Source organism: Poecilia latipinna, unplaced genomic scaffold (assembly GCF_001443285.1).
Source record: "Poecilia latipinna isolate Pla-1442-1.1 unplaced genomic scaffold, P_latipinna-1.0 Scaffold174, whole genome shotgun sequence".
NCBI classification, from domain to species: domain Eukaryota; kingdom Metazoa; phylum Chordata; class Actinopteri; order Cyprinodontiformes; family Poeciliidae; genus Poecilia; species Poecilia latipinna.
In genome coordinates, this window is record NW_015112790.1 from 184,253 (window position 1) to 209,928 (window position 25,676).

The 25,676-nt window shown below is 37.5% G+C and overlaps 1 protein-coding gene across 6 annotated transcripts; it reads right to left on the reverse strand.

Annotated features, from left to right (window-relative positions):
- Window positions 1-87: 87 nt before the first annotated feature.
- On the reverse strand, window positions 88-25,065 carry cpne1 (copine I). 6 transcript variants are annotated; one of them, XM_015030145.1, is made up of 17 exons: window positions 24,904-25,041; window positions 22,221-22,283; window positions 7,628-7,753; window positions 7,351-7,530; window positions 6,826-6,900; window positions 6,656-6,727; window positions 6,392-6,475; window positions 6,170-6,259; window positions 5,987-6,085; window positions 5,817-5,900; window positions 5,604-5,663; window positions 5,333-5,466; window positions 4,375-4,429; window positions 4,125-4,179; window positions 3,802-3,935; window positions 3,478-3,714; window positions 88-2,330 (listed from the first exon to the last, which is right to left on the reverse strand). In XM_015030145.1, exons 3-17 carry the CDS (start codon window positions 7,751-7,753, stop codon window positions 2,214-2,216), a joined length of 1,602 nt encoding a protein of 533 aa, XP_014885631.1. In that variant the 5' UTR covers window positions 22,221-22,283; window positions 24,904-25,041; the 3' UTR covers window positions 88-2,213. The 6 variants fall into 6 exon arrangements, with proteins under 6 accessions (XP_014885631.1, XP_014885630.1, XP_014885633.1 ...); XM_015030144.1 differs by lacking the exon at window positions 22,221-22,283; XM_015030147.1 differs by lacking the exons at window positions 22,221-22,283; window positions 24,904-25,041 and adding an exon at window positions 9,574-9,854 and having other exon boundaries at window positions 7,628-7,755.
- Between the last annotated feature and the right edge of the window lie 611 nt (window positions 25,066-25,676).

Genomic DNA, 25,676 nt, shown 5'->3' on the forward strand with positions numbered 1-25,676 from the left:
AAGTATCTGAAGATGGAATTTCATGGCACAAATGGAAGCAGAATAACTCACTTTAGTCAATTAATGCACACATGAAGAAATCTTTGTTTACTAAAGTTGCTTTATTTATTGATTCAAACATGCAGCATTGGAAGAGACATGTTATCATGATAGATACTGGAGCATTTGTTCAGATGTTCAAAACAAAAAATTGCAGGCTGTAAATGGTGTAGCAGGAATGACTGTTTAATGAGAATCCAGCATCATATCACATGACATGTTGGCAAGATTACAATGAAAAGGCAAGAGAAAAACAGCTTGCACGATTCAACAGATTTAGTTTACTTTAAAAGGTATTTTTAAAGAAAACTATTTCAAGACCAATTCATCAAGACTTAAACCAAACAGGGTTTAAAACCTGAAAGAAGCTGAACTAAATTTTAAACTGCAATTTGGCATGAAAACAGAAAAATCTGGATTTGCAGTCCGGTCTATTCAATAAGTTACAAAAAAAGATATCAAAAATGCTTGCTTTAATTCCCTTAGCAGATTTAGGTCATTTTATTTTAAAAAGCAAATGCTTGGTTTGAGAAGCTACTGATGACCCCTTTTACCAGACACCAGGCATTTTTCAAGAGTTTAAACAAGGAAATAAACCCGTAGTCCCAAAGCTGAATGTCGCCACATATCTAACCACGACAAAAGATGAAATAACCAAATGAAAGCATAAAAATAGATGCGTTAAAAGTAAACAGAAGGTTTGTTTCTTGATGCTGATATAGAATATGCTTTAGATGAAGATTGTTTAAGAGGATTGTATATATCTTCCTATTTTCTCCTGAATAAACAAGTTTTATAAACTAAAAAGGCACAATGCGTAAAGATTATAACAGAATGATGTGATGTAGCAATTTTGCTCAGAGGAGACAATAACTGTCAGTGTGTGTAACGAGCTATTTTTAGCACTTTCAGCACCATCCCAAAGACTTTCAGCAAACACGTTTTGTGCGAATGTGGCGTTTATTTAAGCTGTTCCCAAACATGATCAACTCTCCTCTGCACAAGTTCAAAAATAAACTATAGAAAACAAAAGACAAAAAATACATTTTTTTATCCCAAAATGTAAAGAAAGTTTTCTTCTTCTTCTTTTTTTAAGTGGTGATTTAAAGTGGTTAAATGTGATTTTAAGTGACCATAATCACTGGAAATAAAGGCAAAAGTACTAGTGAAGTGATTACTGTGGAAATGTTGGCAGCAGTGTACTTTACAGATAATAAATGTATTTAATGGCAATAAATGTGGGTTGTCAAATTTAACAACATTTTTCTGTTCTGGTTCTATGATGATGGTAAGGATTATTTAATGTTTACACTGCATTTTTGGCATGGAATAATTCTGACCATATGGTCCCATTTAAAGCAAAAAAAATGCACTGAGATGACCATCATGATGGAGGCAACAACGAAGGATTGCAGCTGTACAAATATAGTAGCCTTTTAACAATGTATGATCTGGTAACCAACAAAGTAAAAAATGCAGCAATAGGAATAATCATGGCGTCATCAACAAGCTAATGTTAGCTATGTTGCTGAACTCAGGCTATAATGGCTGAGAAGCATCAGACAGGCACATCTGCATTGCAAAAATAAGGCAATAAGAATGTTTTGAGTAAGGCTTCAGGTGCAAAGCTGGTAGCGTCTTTCATTCTATTCTAGTTTTCCAGCATTTTAGGCAAAGGCAAAGTGCAAAGTGTTGGCACCTAATCAATAAAGCTAATCAGAAACCGCAAAAACACAGCTAATCGGAGTGCAAAAGTGCTGGTAGTAACTGGGAATGAAAACACAGAGTGGTGGGATACCTGCTCCTGTAGTTCCACAAATGTCCACTAGAGAGAGTGATAAAGTTGGATAGAGGGCATGTATTCCTGTGTGGCTCAGTGTTTCTCACTTGACACAAAACATGCATAGTTAGTTACAGAGAAGCAAAAGTCCTAATCTATCTTATTATCATTTAGGTGCTAGAGAGATAAATATGTAAAGTATGCAGTTGTAAAACTATTTTAAAGAGGGATTTATCCAGAATTATTGCGACAGGCTTGTAGATTAAGTACTCCTTTGCAATTGGTTGACACTTCATGCTAACTATCAATGACTGGTTGATTGTGCATAGCATATAGCTATAGTATTGTGATGTGGAATGAGATGAGGCTGGAGTTTGGGGAATGCAGGCGACGTTTAGGATTTGGGAGCAGCTTGCTGTTTCTGCGGTTCAAGGCCTCTCATTTTGAAGTAAGACACAAGCTGGTTGGGGACCTCAGCGAGAACAGCCTGAGCCAGCGCCGCCGTGGGAGCCTGGGCAAAGAAAGACAGATGTCAATGTATAGCAGGTCTGTTTTTTTTGTTTTTTAAATAAAAAAAGTTAATCCAGCGCACGATCCATCTTTTTCTGGCACACAAGTCTATCAGACAGAATTTAAAACAAAAAATAAATAAAAAATTTCTCCCTAGTTTGAATCGTAAAAGTTCTTAAAGTATAAAACAGTTTGCGCAGTGCTTTGATGTCAAGAAGGGAATAAATTGCACAAACAAGAAGAAAAAACAAATATGATGCTTATTAACCACGGCTGTAGGGTTTTAGACTTGATGCAACCATTTGTGCAACAATTTCTAATTGTGTACAAGTTCCATTCAATATTAATGAAACATTAAGGCTTCTCTTAAAAGACATGTAAAATTAAAATAGATTTGTAAACATCCATGAAAGAAAAACTAAGGAAGGCTAGTAAATCAGTCTCCTTGAAAACACTCAATAGGATATTAATTTCAAGATATATTTGAAAATAGTTCTTTTTTTATTGCAGAAAATAGTTATTTTTCCTAACTTTAGTCAGTGTAAAGATTATTAATGTCAAGGCATGTTAAACTGAGTATATTGTGAGGAAGCAGCAAACTAAACTTCACAAAATGCTTTAGTTCTCAAAAACCTGGATTATCTCCATAAATACTAAAACTTTCCACCATATTGACATGGAAAAGCAGTATTAACACAAGACGGTATATTTACTTTTTTTAGTTTCTTGTCAACAACTGGACATTTATGATTTAGTTCAAAGAAATAGTTTAATAATGTGCATTACTTTTACTCAGAAATTAGAATTTGCAGAATGTTCTCCACTTGATCTTACTTTTGAGAAATTTCTGATGATGCAAAGATCAACATAGGCAAAGAACTCAGTTCAACATCAGTGCTAATCTATTTATATTCACATTTCAAAAACTGATTAAATATTTTCTCAGAATTGCTAAAGGAAACCCAAGTACCACCACTGGTATGTGTACCACAGCTTGAGAACCACAGCTACAATGCACTCCTGTATAAAGTGACGTTTGTCATTTCCACTTAATGGGACTGAGAATAAAAAAAAAAGACGTTTCACTGTTTTTGTTTCATATGGAAAAAGTGAAAAAATGTGCATCTATTATTTACTAAGAGACTTACATCTTTGAAATTTCTGAATGGGACAAACTGGACGATGTCTCTGGATACGGCCTCGCCAACAGTGGACCTGAGGACGCCGTCGTCTCCATCCAGAAGCTCCATGGCCTTAAAATCAGCCGGCCCCACCCCCACAATAATAATCGACAAGGGCAGCCGGGAAGCCCGAACTATAGCATCCCTGGTCTGGTCCAAGTCGGTGATTTCGCCATCAGTGAGGATGAGGAGAACAAAGTATTGCTGCAGACACAAAACAAGATCAGACTCTACAGGATTGTGCTCGTTAGATTAGATTTTTGTGTATTTAAGATGTTTGCGGCTCCTCACAGAGGCGGTGGGAGCCTGAGTGGCACCGGAGGCGATGGAAGCGACGTGGTTGATGATGGGAGAGAAGTTTGTGGGTCCGGACAGTTTAATTTGAGGCAAAACCCCTCTGTAAGCATCCACAATCCCTTGAATGCCTGGGAGACAAAGAGGCAGAGCAGAGGAGAAACTAATCAAACAATGCAGACAAACAAAGCTTAGAAAATAACCTGAGATTTGAAATGGCTTCGTTCCTGCCAACCCTATCTTAGTATTATATTTAGGATAAGTGTTCAGCAGCCCTCCATGATATCCCGTGGCATTATGTTGCATCTGTGTTACTTTACCTTGACAGTATGGATTGCTGGGGTTGAAGTTGAGGGCAAACTCATGATGGGCCGCCTGTGAAACCAACACCACAACAGTTCAGTGATTGCACAACAATAAAATAAATGTAAATCATTAATAAAAAACTGCTAATGTTAGCTTGTTTATGGTGCCACGATTGTTCCTATTGCTGATTGCAATTCATGCAGGTTTGTCATGCATGAGGCTGTACTTTAGATTCTAGACATCAGGTTGGTTATAAAAGCTGACCTGAAAGTCTGGAGGCAGTTTGGCTCCAAACCCGAATGCTGGGAAGAGTTTATCACTGCAACAGAACACACACCTGCTGTTAGAGTCACATATGTTGAAAGAAATTAAAATGTAAAAATTACAACAGGCCTCAATAATTTCAAACAGTTCTAACTGGGAATTTTTTTTGAACAAGCAGAAATTATAAAAATTATAGCAAATATGCAGTATGGGGAAGTCGAACTGGTTGTACTTCACCATACTGCAACCAACAAGATTAGAAAGGGGAAATAGTATTTCCAAACAGAAATTTTGCACTTAGGATGCAGGTGTAGATTTAAAGCTTAGTCTAGGTGTCAGTTTTAGATTATCACCCAATTAAACTGGGAGCTGCATGCAAAAGAACTGAATGTGGGTTAATAATTATGCTTTCCTACAGAGGTCTGGAAATGCGAATAAATCCTGAAGCATAAAACGGCTGTTCTAACAATGACATTAGAAAGGTTCCAAAGCAGAAAAAATGAGGTAGTAAAAGGTAAAGTAAAGCATAAATTACATAATCTAGGACATTGTGCATACTGCTTGGAGTTTTAGAAGGATGTGCGTGTGTGAAACCTTGGTGTTAAGTAGTGTTCCTGTGGATGGATGGAGATAAATCAGAATATCAAAAGTTAATTTTAGCATTGCATTTCAATTATTTTTATGAATTAGGCTGTCTGTCTAATTCAATCCTATAAACAGTTTCTGTTTCTCGGAAAGTTATAATACTTAATTATAAAATAAAAAGGATTTTAACAGCAGAATGGTAGCCTACTGAAAGTACGTCCTCGTGCCATTTAATATTTGCACTTAACACCTGGGGTTTCTTTTAGATAAATCAATGGAGATATAAACTTAATGATGTTTTAATTTGCTGAGATTAGTTTGTTTCAGGTTCTGACTCTGTGTGGGTGTAGTTTGTGGTTCATTGTGTACTGACGTGTCGTAGTCCTGGACCACCTGCCCCACAGACCACAGAGCAGACAGATACTGGTTCAGCCCATCCGGACTCATGTAGTGGAGAGAGTTGGGTGAGCGAGGATCACCGTTTGAGCCGGTGAAGTCGATGCCGACCTAATGTTTTGACAAACATGGATTTATTTCAATAAAAAATGAAATCCCAAGAAGTTAATTATTCAGAGGTGATGTAACTGAAACTGATCAAAATCAAATATTAAATTCAGTCTGTGCATTAGTGTATGTGGACATACAGTGAAGTTGATCTGGCAGCCGCCCATCACAAAGTCCAGGAATGAGTAGTTAGTCACCAGCTGTAGGGGAACACATGAAACCAAAAGTCAGATGATTGAAAACTTAAAATCTAATTCTAAGAAACAAACACAATGCAGTTTTCAATGCTTATACAATCACAAGTATTCTTATGGAACCTAATAAAAACAATCCTGAGCTCTTGCAGTCCATACCTTACAGCTCTTCACTGACACAACCCCAGAATTCTTGTAGCTTTTCTTCTTCTGTTTCTCTGGGTGGATGCAGTCAAATTCCACCTAAGCGATTGCAAAGTGGACAACTTAATGACCACTGGCAAACAGAAAAAAAATTAACTTACAAGTTTTACTTTTACTGAACTCACTGGTGAGCCACCAGCAGCTTTCATCAACTCCGAGGCTTTTGTTGTGAAAGAACCGATCAGGTCATGAGACCCATCACTGTCATGGTCTGAACAATCCACCTGCAGAGGAGGGAAAGGATTTAATGTAACCAATGAAGATTTGATTGGTTGTTATGGGGGAACTTAAATCGTGATTGGTGAAACCTTCAAAGGTTTTTCCATGTCGGAGGAGCAGAAGGTCTGGAGTGGAACGGAGAACTTCTTCCAGCTGGGGTTCAGGTTGTTCTTCACCACCTGCACATAAAAACACACATCACATCTTTTTTACCATAGAAGATCATTAATGGGTGGATGTAAAGGAATCCACCCATTATATGCAACTTTCATGTTTCTGAAAGCTGCAGAAACATGAATAAAAATCTTTACCTCTGTTCTGTGAACCAGCTGCCATTTCCCATTTTCTCCTTGTTTAAAAATCTCCAAGAATGGATCAGACTTCCCAAATGTATCCTGGAGAAAAATCAGTTTTCTCAGCAAGTTTTTTTGAAGAACAAAGAAGACAAAATGTAATGTGTATGGAGGCAACAGGTTTGTTCATTTATCACAGCAAAGCAATAAAACCATGTTGCTCCTGCTCTGTTTTAATGAAAATGAACTTTTCAGCAATCTTAGTAGAGTTTTAGCTGTTACCTTCTTGTCAAGCTTTTTAGCTTCCAACTCCAACACAATGGCTTTATTGTCTTTGATTTCCTCTGCAATGATCTACAGACAGTCACGTTAATAATGCTTCATCATCACCGATTCCTTAAGGACAAACTGTACAATGAGATGCTTTGCTCAATAAAATACAGGCTACTTACTGTGATGCTTCCTTTCCCAGCTGGCTTGTCCTTCTTCAGCTGAAGAGGTCTGGTTATAGTTTTGCTGGAAACTATCTGAACACACAGAAACACAAAGGAAATCATGAGCTTTAACTTAGATTTTCATTGCCAAGACGTTTACAGTATTCCTGATATTCTCTACTCTGTGACAAAAATTCAGCGTCAGGCTGCAAGATAAAGAAAATCAGTCGTAAAAAGTAATTCTTTCATTACTGACGTCACTCATTGATATTCAATCTCAAGCTTTTATGAAACAAAAAAGTTGCCTGAAAAGGGTGACTTGATTCTTACAAACTAATAACTGAATGTTGGCATAAACAAAGATGCAAGGTCATGCTTAAAACTTCAACATTTACAGATCTTTACCACTAAAACAGAAGTAATAAAAGTAAAATATCACTAAAACAGAAGTAATAAAAGTAAAATACCACTAAAACAGAAGTAATAAAAGTAAAATAAGTTCTCTTCTAATACATTTTAAACCTGGCCTTGTACGGTGGTTACCTGTCCCAGCGTCAGCTCTGCTCCTCCAAGGTAATCATCATCAGCAAGATTAGAAGTGGAGTTATCAATGTCGTAGACCCCAAACTTCAGATTCTGAACCGTCTCAAAGTGATAATCTACCCTCAGGCGCTGACTAAAGGATGGACTTGAAGTGTTGTTCAGGCGTTCGGTGCGACACAGCTGACAAAGCGACAGGAAGAGATGGGTGCAGTGGGTTTATCTCAAATATGAATTCAATCTGGGAAAAAACAAACTGTAACGAGCAAAGAGCTATTACCTCCATCCATTTGTCTCCCGTTTTCTGCAGCAGTACACAAAGGGGGTCTGATTTTGAGCCAACATCTTTATCCAGTAGGTTCTCGCAGGAAACCGTCAGCTCAACCTTAGAGACACAGTCTGCCATCTGAAAAAGAATAAATAGGGGTGTTTTGATTAGCCCAGAAAATAAAACATATCTGGTTTAATTTGCAATCAATAATTTTTTTAAAAAAAGACCTGAACATAATTTTTTCCCAAACATTTAATGTTTAGAGGCCATTACATTCAACGTAGTGTAATTATGATTGAAACGACAAATACAAAATGCGATGTGGCAGAGAAATTGGTCACTAAGGAAAAAGATTTGAACAAGGTCACATAAAACAGCAATATGGCTTTAAATTAATGATAGTGCTCCTCTGCAACAGCTGGAACATACATTTACATAAATTATATGCATATTTCTTTAAGGTCATCCAAAACCACAAAAAATACACTTAATACAATGAAATAAGTTATTACAGCCAAGGTTACAAAAGTGAAGTACAACTTTAATACCAGAAAAAGAAACACTTTAAAATACTACAGAGTGAGAGCCTGAAATGCCATTTCAGCTCATGTGTAAAAGTATGGGGTTTCTCGAGGCTTCGTTTTCAGGAAAATTTTATTCAACATTTATTTGATCCCCCTCGCTCAAATGATACTGAATCATAATCTCCCGTACATACTGATAGCACACATTTCTGCTATGACCAAAGTCGTCAAATAAGAGTGTCCAAAATATTAATGATAACATGAGTCAGAATTTTCTCAAGCTTAATGCACACATGCACACACACAAAAAAAAAACCCACAAGATTATAACTCGTCTTTAAATTATATCTGCTGAGGCCAAAGACCAGATGGCATGCCACACAGGTGTTACTATGGGTCAGGGATACTAGCCTAAATTTTAACATCAGCATAAAGTATTGCTAAATAAGCTTTCTATGTAAACAACACTCATAATAAAGGGCTTCCTGTCACATCAGGATAAAGAAAAAAATACACGTTTTTTTTTATTATCTCAGAGGGTTAGATCATTGTACTGGTGCCTAAGCGGGGAAAAAACGATAAATCAAGTAGCTGCAGCTCATCCAAGACCCCTTACTGGTGTTAAGAGTACTAACGCCAGCAAAAGGATCAAATCATATCATTCAGATGCATATTACTCATTATAAAGAGATATATTTAAATTTCAAAACTGTGTTAATACTCTATAAAGCACTACATAGATTTGTGCCAAATTGTATTTCAAAATTGTTGGTCAAATATAAACCTCACTTGTCCTAATATATAACGCGTCTTACGCTCTCTTGTCTTCATTGTAAATTTCTTTACTTGTTATTTTATTTTCCTGCAACACACTTAGAATTACATTATGGATTACTGGTGTTATACAAATAAACTTGAAATGCATATAAAAAAAATTCACTTAAACCTCAGGTTTTGCGTTTTATAATCTGATATCTTCACCATGATGAGGAAAAGCCGTCCAATAAGGCAAAGACACGCAAATCAACCCAGATATGCAGTTTCTGTGTAGTCCGACTATAACGACTCAAAAAATATATTGTACGATTCTTTAAACTTCTTTAAGCAATTAAACAACTTGATTTTATCTACAATGCATTCTAAACCGGCTTTACGACGATCTTCTCTGATGAGTCACTGCACAGTTTCCTCCAGCAGCAGCTGTACAACTATAGACGGACTCTGTGTCATCTAACTAAATACAATTTCTTCTATCTGCTATGCATGAATATTTGTTACACTATATCCTCTTCCACACTCTTTTAGTGAACAAGCAAGCACGGCATGCTAAAGAATAATTAATCACATATAATAAAAAAGAATTACCTCGCCAGTTGAATAAGCAAGAACTATAGCTACACAAAGTGAAGTAAAACTAAAAGTAATCACCTTTTTTTCAGAGCGCTCTTTTCTTCCAAACCACAGGAACAAACACCAAGTCGGATGAGAGAACCACTCCCACAGCGCCGAAACAGATACGTTTCTTTGCCGTTTCTTCTGCAGCTGCCTTAATACCACTAAACGTTAACCAACCTCTCTACTAGAGCAGTCACTTAAATATTTGCAGACTACAGCTATTTTTTTATTTTATTTTGCCGCAAATATAAGACTTGGAAGGCAGTTAGCTCAGCTCCAAACTTCCACCAAGTTTAGCTAACGCTATATTAAAAACGGAGTCTCTGTGATTGGTCAGGCTGATACAGAGCGGTGCTCTGATTGGACAAACTGTCAGTCAGTTAGAATGCTAGAGAAGACGTTCACAGTCTTTCACAATAAAAGTGGCGATACACTTTACAAATTAATCACAAAATCCTTTACTTTCTTTGCATAAACCACCTAATTAGAGAACTGTCCATAACAGGATACAGACAAAACATGTAGGATATCTAAAAAAAAAAAGCATGTTGAAATGATCAACGATCTGCAACATAACATTTTTACTCTCGAGTTTTTCTAATGCACATACCTTCCCTGAATACATTTTCACATCCCCCTTGAATGCAATTAATTATCTGAATTATTAAACATTCACTGCTACAATAGTTCTAATGTAAGGCTATAGAACCAAGATCATAGTGAAATATTTTCAACATGATCTCAATATTTTCCACAAGTAAATTTTTGCAAATTTTCCCTTCCAGCATAAAAAGTCATTTTACACAAGTATCTTAAAAATATAAACTTTTAAACAAAAAAGATACTTAGTCCATTGGCTGATAATACAGAACAATAAAAGCACGTCGATGAAAATGTGTCTTACTATAGCACCAACCAAGCTCATTCAAAGGGTTAAATCATTCTTTCAGTGTTTTAAAATCACTTTGGACAACACATCAGCAACAAGAGACACACAAAAGACTTGTAACATCATCTGCCTGATTAAACATGAGAATCTCAAAACATTTACATCCAACAGGCTATCATCACAATTGCACCTCAATATAATGATTTTGAGAAATGGTGACATTTAACTTTATAATTCAGAGGTTATAGATAAAAGTACAAATCTTTGCTTAAGAAACAGCTACGCGTGTCATTTACCCACTATGAAAACCACTGTCTACATGCCACTTCCTGTAAACACGACCTCCTAGCTGGTGCCTTCTTCAGTTGCACATTAACAGTTAGCCACAGTGACTCACTATTCATTTTAAAATACCATTTGCTGGAAACCATCTTTATAAGTTACAACAGATAGTCTACAAAATGTATCAAACACGAGCATTTTCCTAATTATTCAATTAATTCAGTCCAGCTCATTTATTTATTGTCTTAAGGTACTTCACAAAACAAACAAATCCAGGTTATATTTTATATATATATATATATATATATATATATATACACACACACACACATACACACACACATACATACAAATCAATCCAGTCATATAACCAGATTCAAAGTCAGTTCCATACTTTCATAACCCATGACTCTGTAGCAAAACCCCGCTTGATATATGCACCATTCACTTATCATTATTGCACCATACCTAACAACAGGCTAATGTTTTCTGTACAGAAAACCATTAATTTATCACAGAAATATATTTGTAGATATTAAATTTGTATATTTGATATTTTCATTGCCCACATTCACATTACAACCACAAGATTTAATGCGTTTTGATGTATTTGTTATGCCATGAAGTAGAGCATAATAAGAAAGTGGTAGGAAAAAGATGTAGGACTTTATTGAACATTAATCTATAAACAGCATCATGAAGACCAAGTAACATGGCACAAAAGTCAGGGGAAAAGTTATTAGAGTGTTTTTTTGAAGCAGAGATAGGTTTTGGTAACAATATCCCAACCTTTCAAAATCTCACAAAGCACTGTTCAATCACCTAAAAATGAATTCCAAGGCACAAATCCAAACCTCACAAGACATGGCTGTCAACTAATAGAGATTATTATTCAGAGAAGCAGCCAAGAGGCCCATGGCATCTCTGAAGAAGCTGCAGTGACTCCACTATATGTGCCCAGGGCAGATATTAGTTGTGCAACTCACAAATCTACCCTTAGTGGAAAAGTGGAGAAAACTATTATTGAAAATCACAAGTATGTTTGAACCTAACATTCAACTGACACAGCAAACACGTGGAACAATGTGTTCGATTGACTCATAATTAAATTTTTGAATAATTTATTTTGATTTGCTTGCAAAAAGCTATGTGTGAAGAAAAACTAATCTCCATCTCCCTGAACACACCACACCCATGTTAGAATATGTTGTAGCATTATGCCATGGGGATGCTTTTCCTCAACAGGCACAGGGAAGCTTTTCAGAGTTGAGGGCAAGGTGCATTGTGCTAAATACAGGACACTCCTGTGAGAAAACCCGTTTCAGACTGCAAAAACTTGGAAATAGGATAAGAGCTCACCTTCCAGCGGGACAACAACCTTAAATATACAAATCAACAAAATGCTTCAGATCAAACCATACCCACATGTTAAAAATGCTCAGACCTAAATAGAGTGTATTCCTTGCCTTTGACTTCACAATTATGCACTGCTTGGTGCAGATCTATTGTATAAAATCCCCCCTCCCCCCCAAAAAAAAACATGTAGAATCAATGTGTTGAATAATTATGAATATCTTTGCAAGGCATTGTAGTTTAAGTTCAAAATGACAAGTATTAAAGAACATAGCACTGATGAGTTGTCAAAATAAGAAAATGTGATCTAAGCAAGAAGCACGATTTAAAAACGGCCATACATCTGTATGTCCTCAGTTATTTCTAACTGAAACTCTACACTTCTAATCCGATGCAGAAAATTACTTTTAATCTAATTATATTTATATATTGTGCTTATTAGCGGTCCGATTGAAAAATAAAATAATTTTCCTCTGATAACCAACTTTGTGATTCTTTCAGGGTATTAAAATATGTAGCATTAAACTTAATAGCTAACTTTCTAAAGTATAGTTAAACTCCTGGTTGTTGCAACCAGTGGTTGAGCATTTAGTGTTAAGACTATGTTAAATATATTAGATATTTGCATGGTAATTGTTAATTTCAACTTATTAATTTAGCTTCTATTTTGACCTGGCTACCATATGAGACTACCATTTATTTAAAAACAACTGTAAGTAGATCTTACTTTGTCAAGTATTAAAATCCATGTTCCACTTTTAACACATTGAGGGTTCCATCTACAGATCACCTTTTTTAAGCTCCATCCGGTCAAATTCACTATTTACTTGTTTATCACATTAGCAGGGCTGCCACTTACATCAAGTTAAATTTTGTTGTTTGTGAATTTTCCTTTGACAACTGAAGAGAATCATCATAATGCTGTTCAATAATTCATGTATCCATCACTCACCTGTAAGATATGCCTTCTGTTAAATCTCAATAGCTGCATGATCAATAGCTCACTGGTCCCATTAAAAAAAATAAATAAAGCTCACTCACCGCTTAGTCATATCCTGAATGTCCACCAGCAAGATTTACTATAATACACAAACTCTGCTCTTCCCACACCAGCAGCACAGCATCATCTATACCCGCACATTTCACTTTTATTAGACAAATAAAAAATAATCCATGCACACGTCTATGTTCAGCTGGACATGGCTTTTGTACCCGTTTAGAGGTTCACCACTCCTCGAGTCCTCTCCAGACCAAACTATTTCCAATAATGCCCTCTACTGGCATTACTGGATTCACACAGCTTTTATAACTACAGTATGTAACTTTCATAAAAAGTGTTTTTACATAATTGTAAAATATTAACATTGTCGTGACAGTATAACACAAATAATGCGTAAAAAAAAGAAAGAAAAATTGCTCCTCTGCCTTCCCCTTGTGGTCCTGCTGCCATCTGCACAAATACTCTCTGGTTGTTTCCGATTGGTCGTCAGAAACAACCAATCAGAGCCAAGAGGAAGGTCTTAGCACTGTCAATCACCCTGATGTACATGCTGCTCACAGCCTTTCCCTTTCTCTCTATTACACAACAGCTGGTTCACCACAATGGAGTTTGCCACAAATGCCCGAGTTAGTTAGCAAGGCCACTGATCACGGCAGTTAAACAATTTTCCTAGAACAGCATTAGCACATTTAGCAGCACATACACGAGTATGACTGACAGTGCTGGTAATATAGTAGCACTGGGAGGAGCTCCATTTTTTCACAGATCATCTGTCTCGCACCAAACCGTCGCATCTCGACAGTACTAAAGTAAGCATATGTTTTGTAAACGTTACTTACTGCTTGTGTTAAGCATGCTTTACATTAATTTAAACCCACTTTTCTGTGCTATGAAATATTTTATTTTGGTTTGATGTAATCTCATTTAAATAATGTTTTTATTAACAGTAAGTAGAACATCACAACTAACACAAATGCAGAAAAAAAACAGTATGTGCAGCCAACAACCAGAAATCAGTTATTCGACTGGCTATTTTTATATTTATAGATTAACTTCATAAAACTGTCACATTCTGCAGAATTTTCATTTTGCTTGTGTTTATTTAATGTACAAGTGCATAAGAAAAATTAAATTAAATCATTAAAATTCTCTTTTACATAAGAAACTAAACTTTTTGCCCAATGTGCAATATGTAAATAAATTTGCATTCGCTTGATCATTTGTAGGAAGGTATGCAGCTGTATCTAAGAAAATGCTTCCAACATGTGAAACGCTCAGCCCTTTCTACTCATTACAATGTTGGGCTATTTTTTGTTTGTTTTACAAAATGGTAAAACTAAAACTATGCCATTTCAGAAGTTCTGGGTAAAATGTTTAAAGACAAAGGTGTTTAATCTTACATGTACATATTTTTTTTACTTTTTTGGTTTACTGTTATGAAGGTACTGTTCTTTCAGCAAATGGCAGGTTTTAGAGCCTGTATCTTAATTAATCCATTACTAAATTGACAATTATAGCAATACTTAATTATGATAAACCCAATTAATTGCTTCAGCCCTATATGACGGTGGCATTTAGTTAGTCCTTTAGGGGTGATTTCTTGCATGGTTTAGATCTCTGCCTGATTCAACATACCTGTGTGAAACGTAGGTCCATTACCAGGCCTCTGCAGAAACTGAGGACATACTAAAAAGGCAGTTCAAGCATTTGAGCTGTGCTGGAGCAGGAACACATTTAAAGCATACAGGATATGGTCCAAAAGGTTATGTATAGACCTCTGCTCTATACCAATGGCTCCCATTGTCAACAGATTTTGAAGCAATACACCACCTGTTGGAATGTGGTGAACAGCAGATTTGTGCTATGGATGTGCAGCCAAAAAGAACAAAGACAATGCTGAATCCATGACCTTACTTGGTCCAATTGCAAACAAGTGAATTGTACTTAATAAAGTATCCAACAAGTGTAAGATTTATTATAGTACTCCTTCAATTGCACAGATGAACTGTGCGATTTAACTTTCAGATGTCAATTATAATGCAGTATAGTTGTAAAGTGTTTTATACAACAGGTGGAAAGTAAAGCCAAAGGACAAGAAGCATCTATTGGATAAGCTTACTGAATAAAAGTTTACATCCAAGGTAGGTTGTGCAAGTATTTTGAATGGAGGAACACAATGCTAAACTATAAAAACAAAGACTTCAAATGGTAAAAATATTATATTGCGTTAAGTATTTCAAGACAGACAAGTATAAGCTAAATAAAGTTCCCATAATCAGAAAGTGAAGAGCAGACAGTTGGAAGAGATTGCTGCAGGTGAGGAATGTCCCTTTATTAGCCAAAGCAAAGGAGACTCCACATCAGGTATGGTAATACGATCATACAAATTTGTTCACAGCAATATCAGAAACAAATACGAGCTTTAAGGTGGAAACATCAGAATCATGATAGAACTTACAAGCAACATAATGCTAAGAAACTAAAAACACTACGGACTTCATCTCAGCACTCTACAGTCCAAACACCTACAGAACATTTTCTGCAAAAAAGGGGTGTTGGGGTATTCAGTGAAGCATAATTGAAAAAATGCATTATCATAAAATGTGAGAGGAAAAAAAAAAAAGCAGCTCTGTTAAAAAAGAAAAACATGACTCCACTGTCTTGCCATCCCATATTCTCTATGTGGTAACACTGACCAATGCATCAGTTTTAATCAGCATGATTTTAATAAACAATAGGGGATGCAAGCATAATCACCATTGCAACAGGTCACAGACATTTGATCGCAGCAAGAAAAGCTTCTCATAATTTCAAAATTTAAACATGGATTATGAGTTCAACGCAGCAGCAGATTTCATCAAAGCAACATAGGATGTAAAGATTTGAATGCAGCGACAGTGCATGTAAATTTTTACCATATCAAAAAAAACATTTTATCACAGCATCATACTGTAGATGTTCATCTTACCAAGCAACAGAGCATGTATATTTCAAACCACAACAGCAGAGCATTAAGCACATACAGCAACAATGTTTAACACTTTACAATAAGGTTATCATAGAAGAAAGACAGATGACTATAGACAACATGACTAGAAAAAAAAGCTACACTCTCAGTGAAAATAATATGGAAGGACCAAAATCCTGCCAACATCATTATAACCATCATATTCGCAACCATTGTGGTTCTATAGAAGCAAAGTCAGTGGAGCAGATGCAGAAAAATAACCAAAAAAATATGTGGATTACAGTCCTTTATGGACAGCCTGCAAGTGCCAGGGCTTACCTGTAGGTATCTATACAAAGGAGGAGTTTTGGTAATGACAGTCACTGAACTTAAGGTCTCAACAAGGTTCTTGACATCTGGCTTACTTCAGAATCAGTCATGGTTGTGGGTTAGCCAGAGTTGTTGATCCAGACGAATGTAAAATCTTATTTACAGTCATTTATTAATAATATTTAAATCAGGTTTATTTTAACTTTACGTGCTCCAATAGGTCTGTCATTAAGTTCCATTACTGCAGCAGTGGCCTCATCATGGCTCTGGAAAGCCACCATTGCTTCACCATTTGGCATGCCTTTATCATTGAACTGTAAGCAGACAGAGCCTGGTACCACCTGGTAACCATAGAAGAAGTCCATAATCTCATCCACAGTTACAGTGAATGGCATATTCTGAAGCTTTACGATTGTTGGACCAGCAGCACTACGCTGATTGTTGGGGTTGTTGGATCCTCCAGGGGCCGAAGGGTTCCGGAGGGCTTCGTTCCCAGGAGTAAACACTTGCTGTCCACCTGTTGCTCCACCACTTGGAAGTCCCTGGTTATTGGTGGTGGTGGTAGGCCCACCAGCCCGGTTCTGTCCTCCTCCAGCTCCCTTTCTATTGGCATTGTCAAAAGGTACTAAGCCTCGCAGCCCATCCTGGCCAAAAGGAGCTCCTCCAGTAGCTCCAGGGCGAAAGCCAGGTGGCTCCAAGATAGGAGCGCCAGGTATTCCTGGAACCAGAGGAGGAGCAACACCTAGATTTACTTCCCCTAACCCTGCTGCCAAAGGAGGCATGGGGGGAGGACCTGCAAGCCCGTTACCTGGGGCAGAGAATGGCGTAACAAACGGGTTACTGTTGAGGTTGCCCATGGTGTTTCTAAGAAAGGTAAATTCATCACCACTCATGGCTGCAAAAGGATTAATCTGGGGCTGCTGGGGATTAGGTGGTGCCTGCTGATGCTGATTTTGGTTCTGATGACTTTGGTTGCGTTGACCTCGCTTGTTTTGAGGTGGAGGATTTCTCTCAATCTCCTTCATTTGTTCAAAGGTCACCAGATGGACGAAGGCATCACGGCCATTGAGTTTTTGGCGGTGTAGCCTTTCAGTTTTCCGAGCATCGTCCTCAGTTCTCAGCTGTAGGATGGCTTGCCCCAAACCATTGCCATTACTATCTGTCAGGACTTTCAGCGTTTCCTCATATATGCCTATACCATCAAAAAAGGCACGGACATCCTTCTTGGAAATATTGTAGGGAATGTTGCTAATGTGGACACAATTCCTTGGAGTTTTCATGCCATCTGGGTTCTTGCCATCACCTTGTCCTGCTTCACGTTTGCGGATAGCATCAATCTTTTCTAGCATTCCTTTTCGGCTGATTGGATGGACCTGGATAAAGCGGGAGCCCATGTATTGCATGTGAGCTCCAAGCCCAGTCTTGTAGTCCTGTTCTGACTTAAATTCAAGGAAGCCCTCCCCTGTAGCCCGCCCATTTGGGCCATAAGAAATAAAGACACTATCTTCTACAATGGCCAAATTGTTGAAAAACTCCTTAATTTGTCTCTTGTTGGCCTCATAAGGCAGACCTTTCAGATAGACACAAAACTCCTGCCTGTGAGGAGATCGTGACCTCTCTCGTTGATCTCTGCCTCCAGGACCAACATTGATGCGGCGGTTCTGATGATCCTGGGCCTCATTATGTAATTTACTAATATTATGAGACACATGGCTCATTCTGCTGTCACTGAGGCTGGACCAGTGATGCTCAGAGCCCGGACTGATCTCAATGAATCTCTGGCCCATCATGCCACCACCTCGCTTTAAAGCTTCAAAACTATCCTGGGGCAAGAAGAATTTGACAATCGCCCTTCCATTTGGTCGACCCTGCCCATCCCTCTGTAGGCGAACCCCATCTACTCCAAGACCTCGAAAGAAGTTCCTGACTTCCATCTCCGAGCAGGAAAATGGGAGATTTTGGAGGAGAACATACAATTCATCAGGGTTTGATCCCCCTGCTCCAGAGGCAACAGCTGCTGCAGCTTTCATATGAGCTTGAAGGCCAAGTGAAGCCAATGGAGAAAGAGGGTTGAACAACATGGGATTAGGGGTTCCAAGAGGCAGACCTGAGCCCATTCCTGCTGGGGGAGGTAAGGAGGGATTGAAGGGAGGAAGAGAGGACATATGAGGAAGGTGGGCTATAGGTGGCACTGGGGGACCTTGGGACAAAGGTGTAACAGAAGGAATGGGCGGAAGGGTGGACACTGGAGGAGGAACTGAAATTGTGGGCATTGGGGGCATGGAGGGCATGTTGGCAAGAGCAGAGATGGGTGGAGGACCAGCATTGAGTGATGATAGAGCTGTGGAAATTGTGGGAGTTGAACTATAGTTATTGGGGAAGCTTGGTACCACATTGGCCATGGTTGCTGCTGCTTTGTTAGTTGGTTGGTCTTGTGATGAGCTTACAGCACTCACTGAAGCTGGGGTGTTTGTAAAACCCTGATTCCCATGGCTACTAGATCTCCCTCCTGCCCCACTTTGCACAGTGGGTATGGAGGCTGTCGGTGCTTGACGGTTTGCATTTCCAGCTGTGGGTGCTGTCATCTCTACTGGCCCTGCTCCAGCTTCAAATCTACGGCGGCTAAGTTCAATCATGTTCTGCATTTCTGTCTTGCTACTAAGTAACAGTGACACTTTAGAGCCTTTGATGGACCCGCCTGTACGCATCATTCCTAGTCGAGCATCCTCATCTGTGGCGAACACAATGAAGGCTTCACCATGTTCCCCACCCACGATGTGAACTCCCCCATCAGGAATGGTTAGGCCGGAGAAGAAGTGTCTGATGTCCATGGTCCCAGCCACTATGGGCAGACCCTGCAGCCTGATGACTACAGCCATATTGACTGTTTAACAACAGCCCTACAACCTGGGGAGAAAGCAACACTACCATCAGATGAAGAGCAAAGGGAAGCAGAGAAGTTTCTAAATGTTTCAGACTTCAAACTATGCAGACAAGCAACATCAAATTTTTGATAATGTAGAAACTGTTTTATTTTGTTATTTATTATTTTGTCTTCTGATATTGGAAACCAGAGGTGTTTTCAATAATATTTTTTTAAAAAACGTGTCACTTTGAAAAAAAAAAAATGTTTAAAATGCAAAACAAAAACTAAAAGGCCAACCTCTAGCAAATTTGGTAATCTTGATTCATAAAAACAATCAAATTAGATTTTTTTTGCTCTTTAAAACAAATGGAGGCTATGAGCATGTACAAAGTAACTCAAAAAAGCCAATATTCACATAGTATTGATTTCATAAAGTAGTTTCATGCCAACAAATAACTGAATCAAGTCAAATCAATAATTTAAAAGCTAAAAAAGTCCAAAATGTTGCTATGTTTAGAATTGTTCATGGGCCATTTATCACTACACAAAAAGGCCAAATACCCGTGATCAATTGATCTTAAGCAAACAGGTAAGCCATTTCATACAATACAAATCTTCTTAAGACAGTTTGGTTAATAAGTACCTTCTATTTAATCCACCAAATGTGTGTCTTGTAGAAAACCTAAAGCATACACGTGAACACTCTGATGTCAAATTACCCTAATGCTTACATTACAAAAATAAAATAACTCAAACTGATATGAGGCATAAACAGATTACTTTTTGGTGACAATGGGGAAAAAAACGTGTACTATTTTGCTCGAGTTTCATGGGTCATCGAAGAATGACAAACATACTTTCAAAGTAAGATTTTCTCATTTAATCACAATTAGCAGAAGGATATAGTCACACTTTGCTAAAGAACACAAATTTTTACACCTCAAGTACTAAAGCTAAATTGAAGTTGGATCAATTTCTTGGACACCTTTAAAAAAGGCAAACTTATTTTCAACATTGTAAAGCAACCATTGAGCTCCATAAAATACTTTTTTAAAAGTCTTCTTATTTTAGTCCATTTAGGATGCATTGACACATGCCCAGTTTGGTCAGCTTTAATCAAACTGTAGTACATTTACTTAGAAAGTCTGGTTCATTTTGGGGGAGGTGAATGCACAATTGAATTCTGAGTGAACTATGGCTGGCCTAAAAACGTAGATCTGAGTTTTGATGTGAACTGGCACAGTTCAAATATGATTGCCAAGCAGATTGGAGACCACTCCAAAACCAGGAAGCAGACTGTGGCGCAGGGAATTCTGAGTAAATACAACCAAGACAAATGCGCAAATCTAGAGTAGTGGAAGAAATTGTTCGAAACCTTTTATCAAAGACAAAAGACAAATCCTACATCCACTAAAATTTGACATTGCTACATTTTTATTTACATTTGATAAAGAAAAGTTGTGCTCAGTATCTTCTTCAGAGGTTTCTGTGCAGTTTCCTTCAGTGATTCTTGGTGCAGCACCACCACAGGCGAGGGAGGGGGAGAACAGGTTTTTCAAAAGGTTTGGTTTGTTTGACACAGTGCAGTGTGAAATCGAACTGCAACAGATGAAATATTGAAGTATTGCAATTTCAAACTCCAATTGAACCAAGTCTAGCGGACAGTTGTGAAAATAAATTAAAATAACACTCTGGCCAACTGTTGGTTCTGGACTTTCTTAAAAAAGCCTTGAGTGGGGCTGGGCAATAACTCAAAAACATTTATTTCAAGTGAGCTATATAAATGGCTCTAAATATTTACCCTCCTGCATATAAGCCATTGGAAGCATGTGATCCTGAAGGTACCACTCACGTGTTCCTCTACAAACTCATCTGGAAAACCAAGTGTGTCTGTTTCAGGTGAGAAGAGGCATCCAGGCCATGGATACTGTATATTGAGATATAACCCAATTATATTGAGATATCATTTTTGAGGTCAAATTGTCCAGTCCTACCTTTAAGTCCAGAACAGATAGCTGCTTCCAGATTGTAAACCTGCTACAAAACCAGTGTATGGAGAACTAAGTCATCTGATAAGGAGAACACATCTGTACTAGAGATGTACCAAGAATCAGCTGGTAACCAAAATCAAACATTGAACAATCCAAAACTTAAAAGTCCAATCTTTTTCCAATCTCTGAAATCTCCATATTGATCCACTCGCACATTGTGAGAACCACACTTAGTGTGCGACTTGTTACTGCAAGATTCCACGTTAACCATTTACAGTATCAAAGCGATGTTTTGAAATTAAGTCAGAAGAAGCACAAAAGCAAATTTAAAAGAAAACTGTACTCTGTATGCATTCATATAGGCTGTTCAGTCAGAGTGCTATAGACAGCTCCTGTTGGGCATTTTGCTCAATATTTCTTTTTTTGCTGTTTGATTTAGTACTTAACCTTTTCGGGTATGAGAAACAGCCCTCTGCCATAAGATACCTATTTGTAACCACCTTGGAACTAGCAAAAGGTGGAAGACAGTCTTGAGCCAAATTCAGCAGATACCAGGAAGGCGCAGCTTAACAGTTAGTCATTCTAGCTGCAGAACTGACTGCCAATATAAAATTCAAAAGACATCTTAAAAGGTCAACTACATAATATTATCTTTTTTTTTTAATAGTATGTTTTTTAAATTAACTCCTCTTATAGACATGGTGTGATGCTACCTCTGCTTCTGAAAAATAATGACTAACTGAACTCAAGTGCGCTAAAAATCTGTTTTTATTGTTGATAACTATAGTTCATACAAGAAAGCAAATCAAGCTAAGACAAATTGGTTTATCAAAGTGTTGCACATTTTTCATGTTTCTGAACCCTACTACTGACGCCAGCTTAAAAAATAACTTAACTGTCTCTTCTTAAGAGAAAGTTGTATTTTTTTTTTTTTTTTTTTACCTTGGAATGCAGAGAAATCGGCTTTGTTTGCTCAAGCTGGTCAAATGTGGTGCAAAAATAAATCTCATGCAGTTCAAACTCACCAATGCAACTAAGCAGTGTGTATACTTTCACTGAGTTACAGGATTTCTGCAGGACACTGAAACCTGGTGAAAGGGTCAGAGAAACAAACATTCCTGTTCAAAACATTGTTCACACAGCAAAATGACATGAAGGGCGAAAAAGTGAAAGGTGTGTTTCAGTAACTTGCAAAATGTATTTAATAATTTAATCAATGTCAACATCTAACTCTGAATCGGACTCAAAATGTGAAAAATGCCATATTAATGTATGATTGCCTAAAAGTTTAAACTGAACAAACATACTAAGATTTATCAAAACTGAACTTTGAGAATCAACCAATGACACCAGACTCCCAACCTGAAAGAACTAAAACACTTGTAAAGGATGAAATAATCACAGTAACAAAGTTAACCCAGAAATCCAAAGGACTCAGCCAAGTTCTGATGAAACCAGATCTCAACACCAAAAAATCCCCTGGAGTTATCTCACAATCAGGCACTCGGCAAAATCTTACAGATATGTATCTTCATACATCTGAGTCAGCAAACAGCACTTCAGCTCCTCTTTGTACAAAACATCAGAATGACCATCTTAACCAGCAAACATTATATCAACCAAACATTAATGACAGCAGGAGAAACTCTGTAGACAACAGAAGCATTATCATTAATTTTTAAAAAGAAATCTTAGGAACATTTATTGAGAGCAGCATTAGCATCATGCCAACCAGAGCAACATAAGCATCATATAAACCATAGCAACGTTCACAACTGATTATCAGCAAAGAACAAATGATAGCAGCTGATGAACAGAAACACAGTGGAAAAGAGCAGAGCAATATGGCAGCTAAGACCAATAAAACACGCAGAGCAACAGAAGATGGAGCAAACTTGCCACTTGTAAAATCCTCTGCATTGCCATTCAAGATGGAGGGTCCACTGCCCTCTGTAACTCAAGCAAAGCTAAAATTGTTGGAAATACAAAATGCCTTCATGCCTGCAGTGTACTACACAACATGATGCTCAGCATCATCAACCCCAGAGAACCAAGCGCCACACTGCAGATTACACAAATGACAACAGAGATGGACAATTCTTTCAATGCTTTGAAAAGTAATCTTCATTGAAGTTGTAATGATCCTCACACATTGGTGTTAATGTACCTAAGCAGGCAGCATAAAGAGGAGAAATAAGACCAAAGTACAGTAGAAACCAGGAGAAGAAACCATCCAACCAACACTGGATACTCAAGGAACAGCGATGCAAAATGAAGCTGGAAAGATTCAGAAAACCACTTCCTGCAAAAAGAAGGAAAAAAAATGCAGATTTTTATTTTTAAACAACAAATTCAGAATCAGGGAACAAAACACACAATACTCCCCATGTTTTTTTTTTTTTAAGTAACTAAATCAGTAGGAGGGACATGCCAACGCAACATGGAGACCAAATCTGACAAAACAATAAGACAGCATCAAAAAAATCTGAGGTCAAATCAACATGCCTTTTCCAACCTCTTGCTATTATTGCAGTCACTGATCATTCCTGACTCTGCTCGTAACAAAGCTCCACTGGAATCCACATTCTGAACAGGAATTCATAAGAATAATTGTTATATTTAATAATCCTCAGTAATTCAGTCCCTTTACACACAAAACTGAAATCATGCATACAAGTGGTCAAGATATACAGCCATTCAGAACCTGCATTATGCTCTCCAACAAGAGTACTTTCAAGTAAACATTAATTATCAAACACCACAAATGAGCAAAAAGAAAACAGAATCACAAAGGCCTTTTTTTCAGCTAAAGTATCATCATACTCAAAATGCATGTGTGGCAAATGTGTTATTTTAATGTAAAATAAACTGTATTTTTTGCACTGCTTTAGAAAAAAACTATATTAATGAGAAGCAAGATATGCACTTTCAGGGCAAACAGTTACATCATGTAAATAGAGAGAAATAAACCAGTATCTATTAAGCTGCGATTTAGGCTCTCATATTTTCACAGGATTCAATGGAAATGGAGGAACAAACATTATCCCAGAATTCAAGCTGTTAAAACAATGGCTTCAGATACACACACAGTCTTAGTTTAGAAGTCCTATGCTAATTTATTTTTGAAAATGTTGCCAACACCTCTTAATTCATTACAGACCAATTGAGAGAATTGGTCTGCAATGAATTACGTCAAGATCATTGCTCTCGTTTACCTTTATTTTATCAACCTGGATTCTTGAATGAAAATACTTTGAAATAAAATATTTTGATAATAATTTGTTTGCGTTTACAGTTTCCTGTATGCAGCTGTAAACACAATGAATCAAACTTTAATCAGCTAACCTCATTGTGAGCTGTACCGTGAAGAAAATAATGAATTTCGGACAGCTAGCTAACGGTAAGTAGCAACCAAAAAATACGAGCTTTCGAGAAAAACCATGCTAAATATTTAGTCAATACTGTTCAAACTAAACAAAGCTTCGACACATATCCTCTGCACACATTTTCTAAAACTCGTTATCGACTAATTCCAACCAGCGTGTTTCATCTGTATTAGCATCCATTGAGGCTAACCTCCCATTAGCAGCCATCGCTGCTGGTGAAACCTGTGAATGAGTGTTTTAGAGCTGAAAACCGAGCAGTTCGCGGGCTTTCCAAGCCGCCTGGACAGTGTCATTAAGCGGCCTGTCGAATGTGGATTCTTACCGAGGAATTTTGTCAATTTACACACTGATGTTTTAGTCATACACGGGAGTCTTTTCTTCTCTCTGCAGGGTGTTTCTGCACGAAATGTCGGCGCAAACACCGCGATAACAGCAGCGATGACGCGAGAGTGTGCAGCCTCCGCCCCCTGCTGGTTGAATCTGGTTAAAGCAAACTCTTCTTATTTTTATTGGCTGTTGGCAAAAAAAAAAAAATGTCGCGTAGGCATTACCGCCACCGTAAGTAGAGAGTGGTTCATAATGATTTTATTTATAATATCTAGATGTACTTAGATATTGATATTAAGGAAAACTCACTCCGTTCAATAAATACATTCTGATCTATTGAAAACCATTCCAATTAACTAAAATATTCATTTGTGTCCGAAAATAGAACAACTGTTTAATGTATAGATATTTCACTGCACTTTAATCCAGATTGTATGTATTCAAACTCCTTGAACTGTTTTATATTTCAATGCATGTTATTTGTTTTGTATATAATAGAACATAAAAAAATATATGCTCACTGCAAGGAGAGTGAAGCTTGTCAGAATTTTGGGGGAAAGACTTGAGACTTGAGACTGAGGCAAAGGTTCAGCTCCCAACAGGAGCCAGAAATACAGTGGAATGATTGAGAGTTAGAATGGCCTGGTCAAAGCCTACACCCAAACCAACAGAGAATACATCTAGATGTAAATATTGATTTTTTTTTTCACAAATAATCTCCACCCAAGCTCACTGAACTTGAGCTGTTTTACAAAGAAGAATGGATAA

Coding starts and splice junctions, on each gene's coding strand:
- cpne1 (XM_015030143.1), bottom strand. CDS start 19,217: ATGGCTGTAGTCATCAGGCTGCAGGGTCTGCCCATAGTGGCTGGGACC.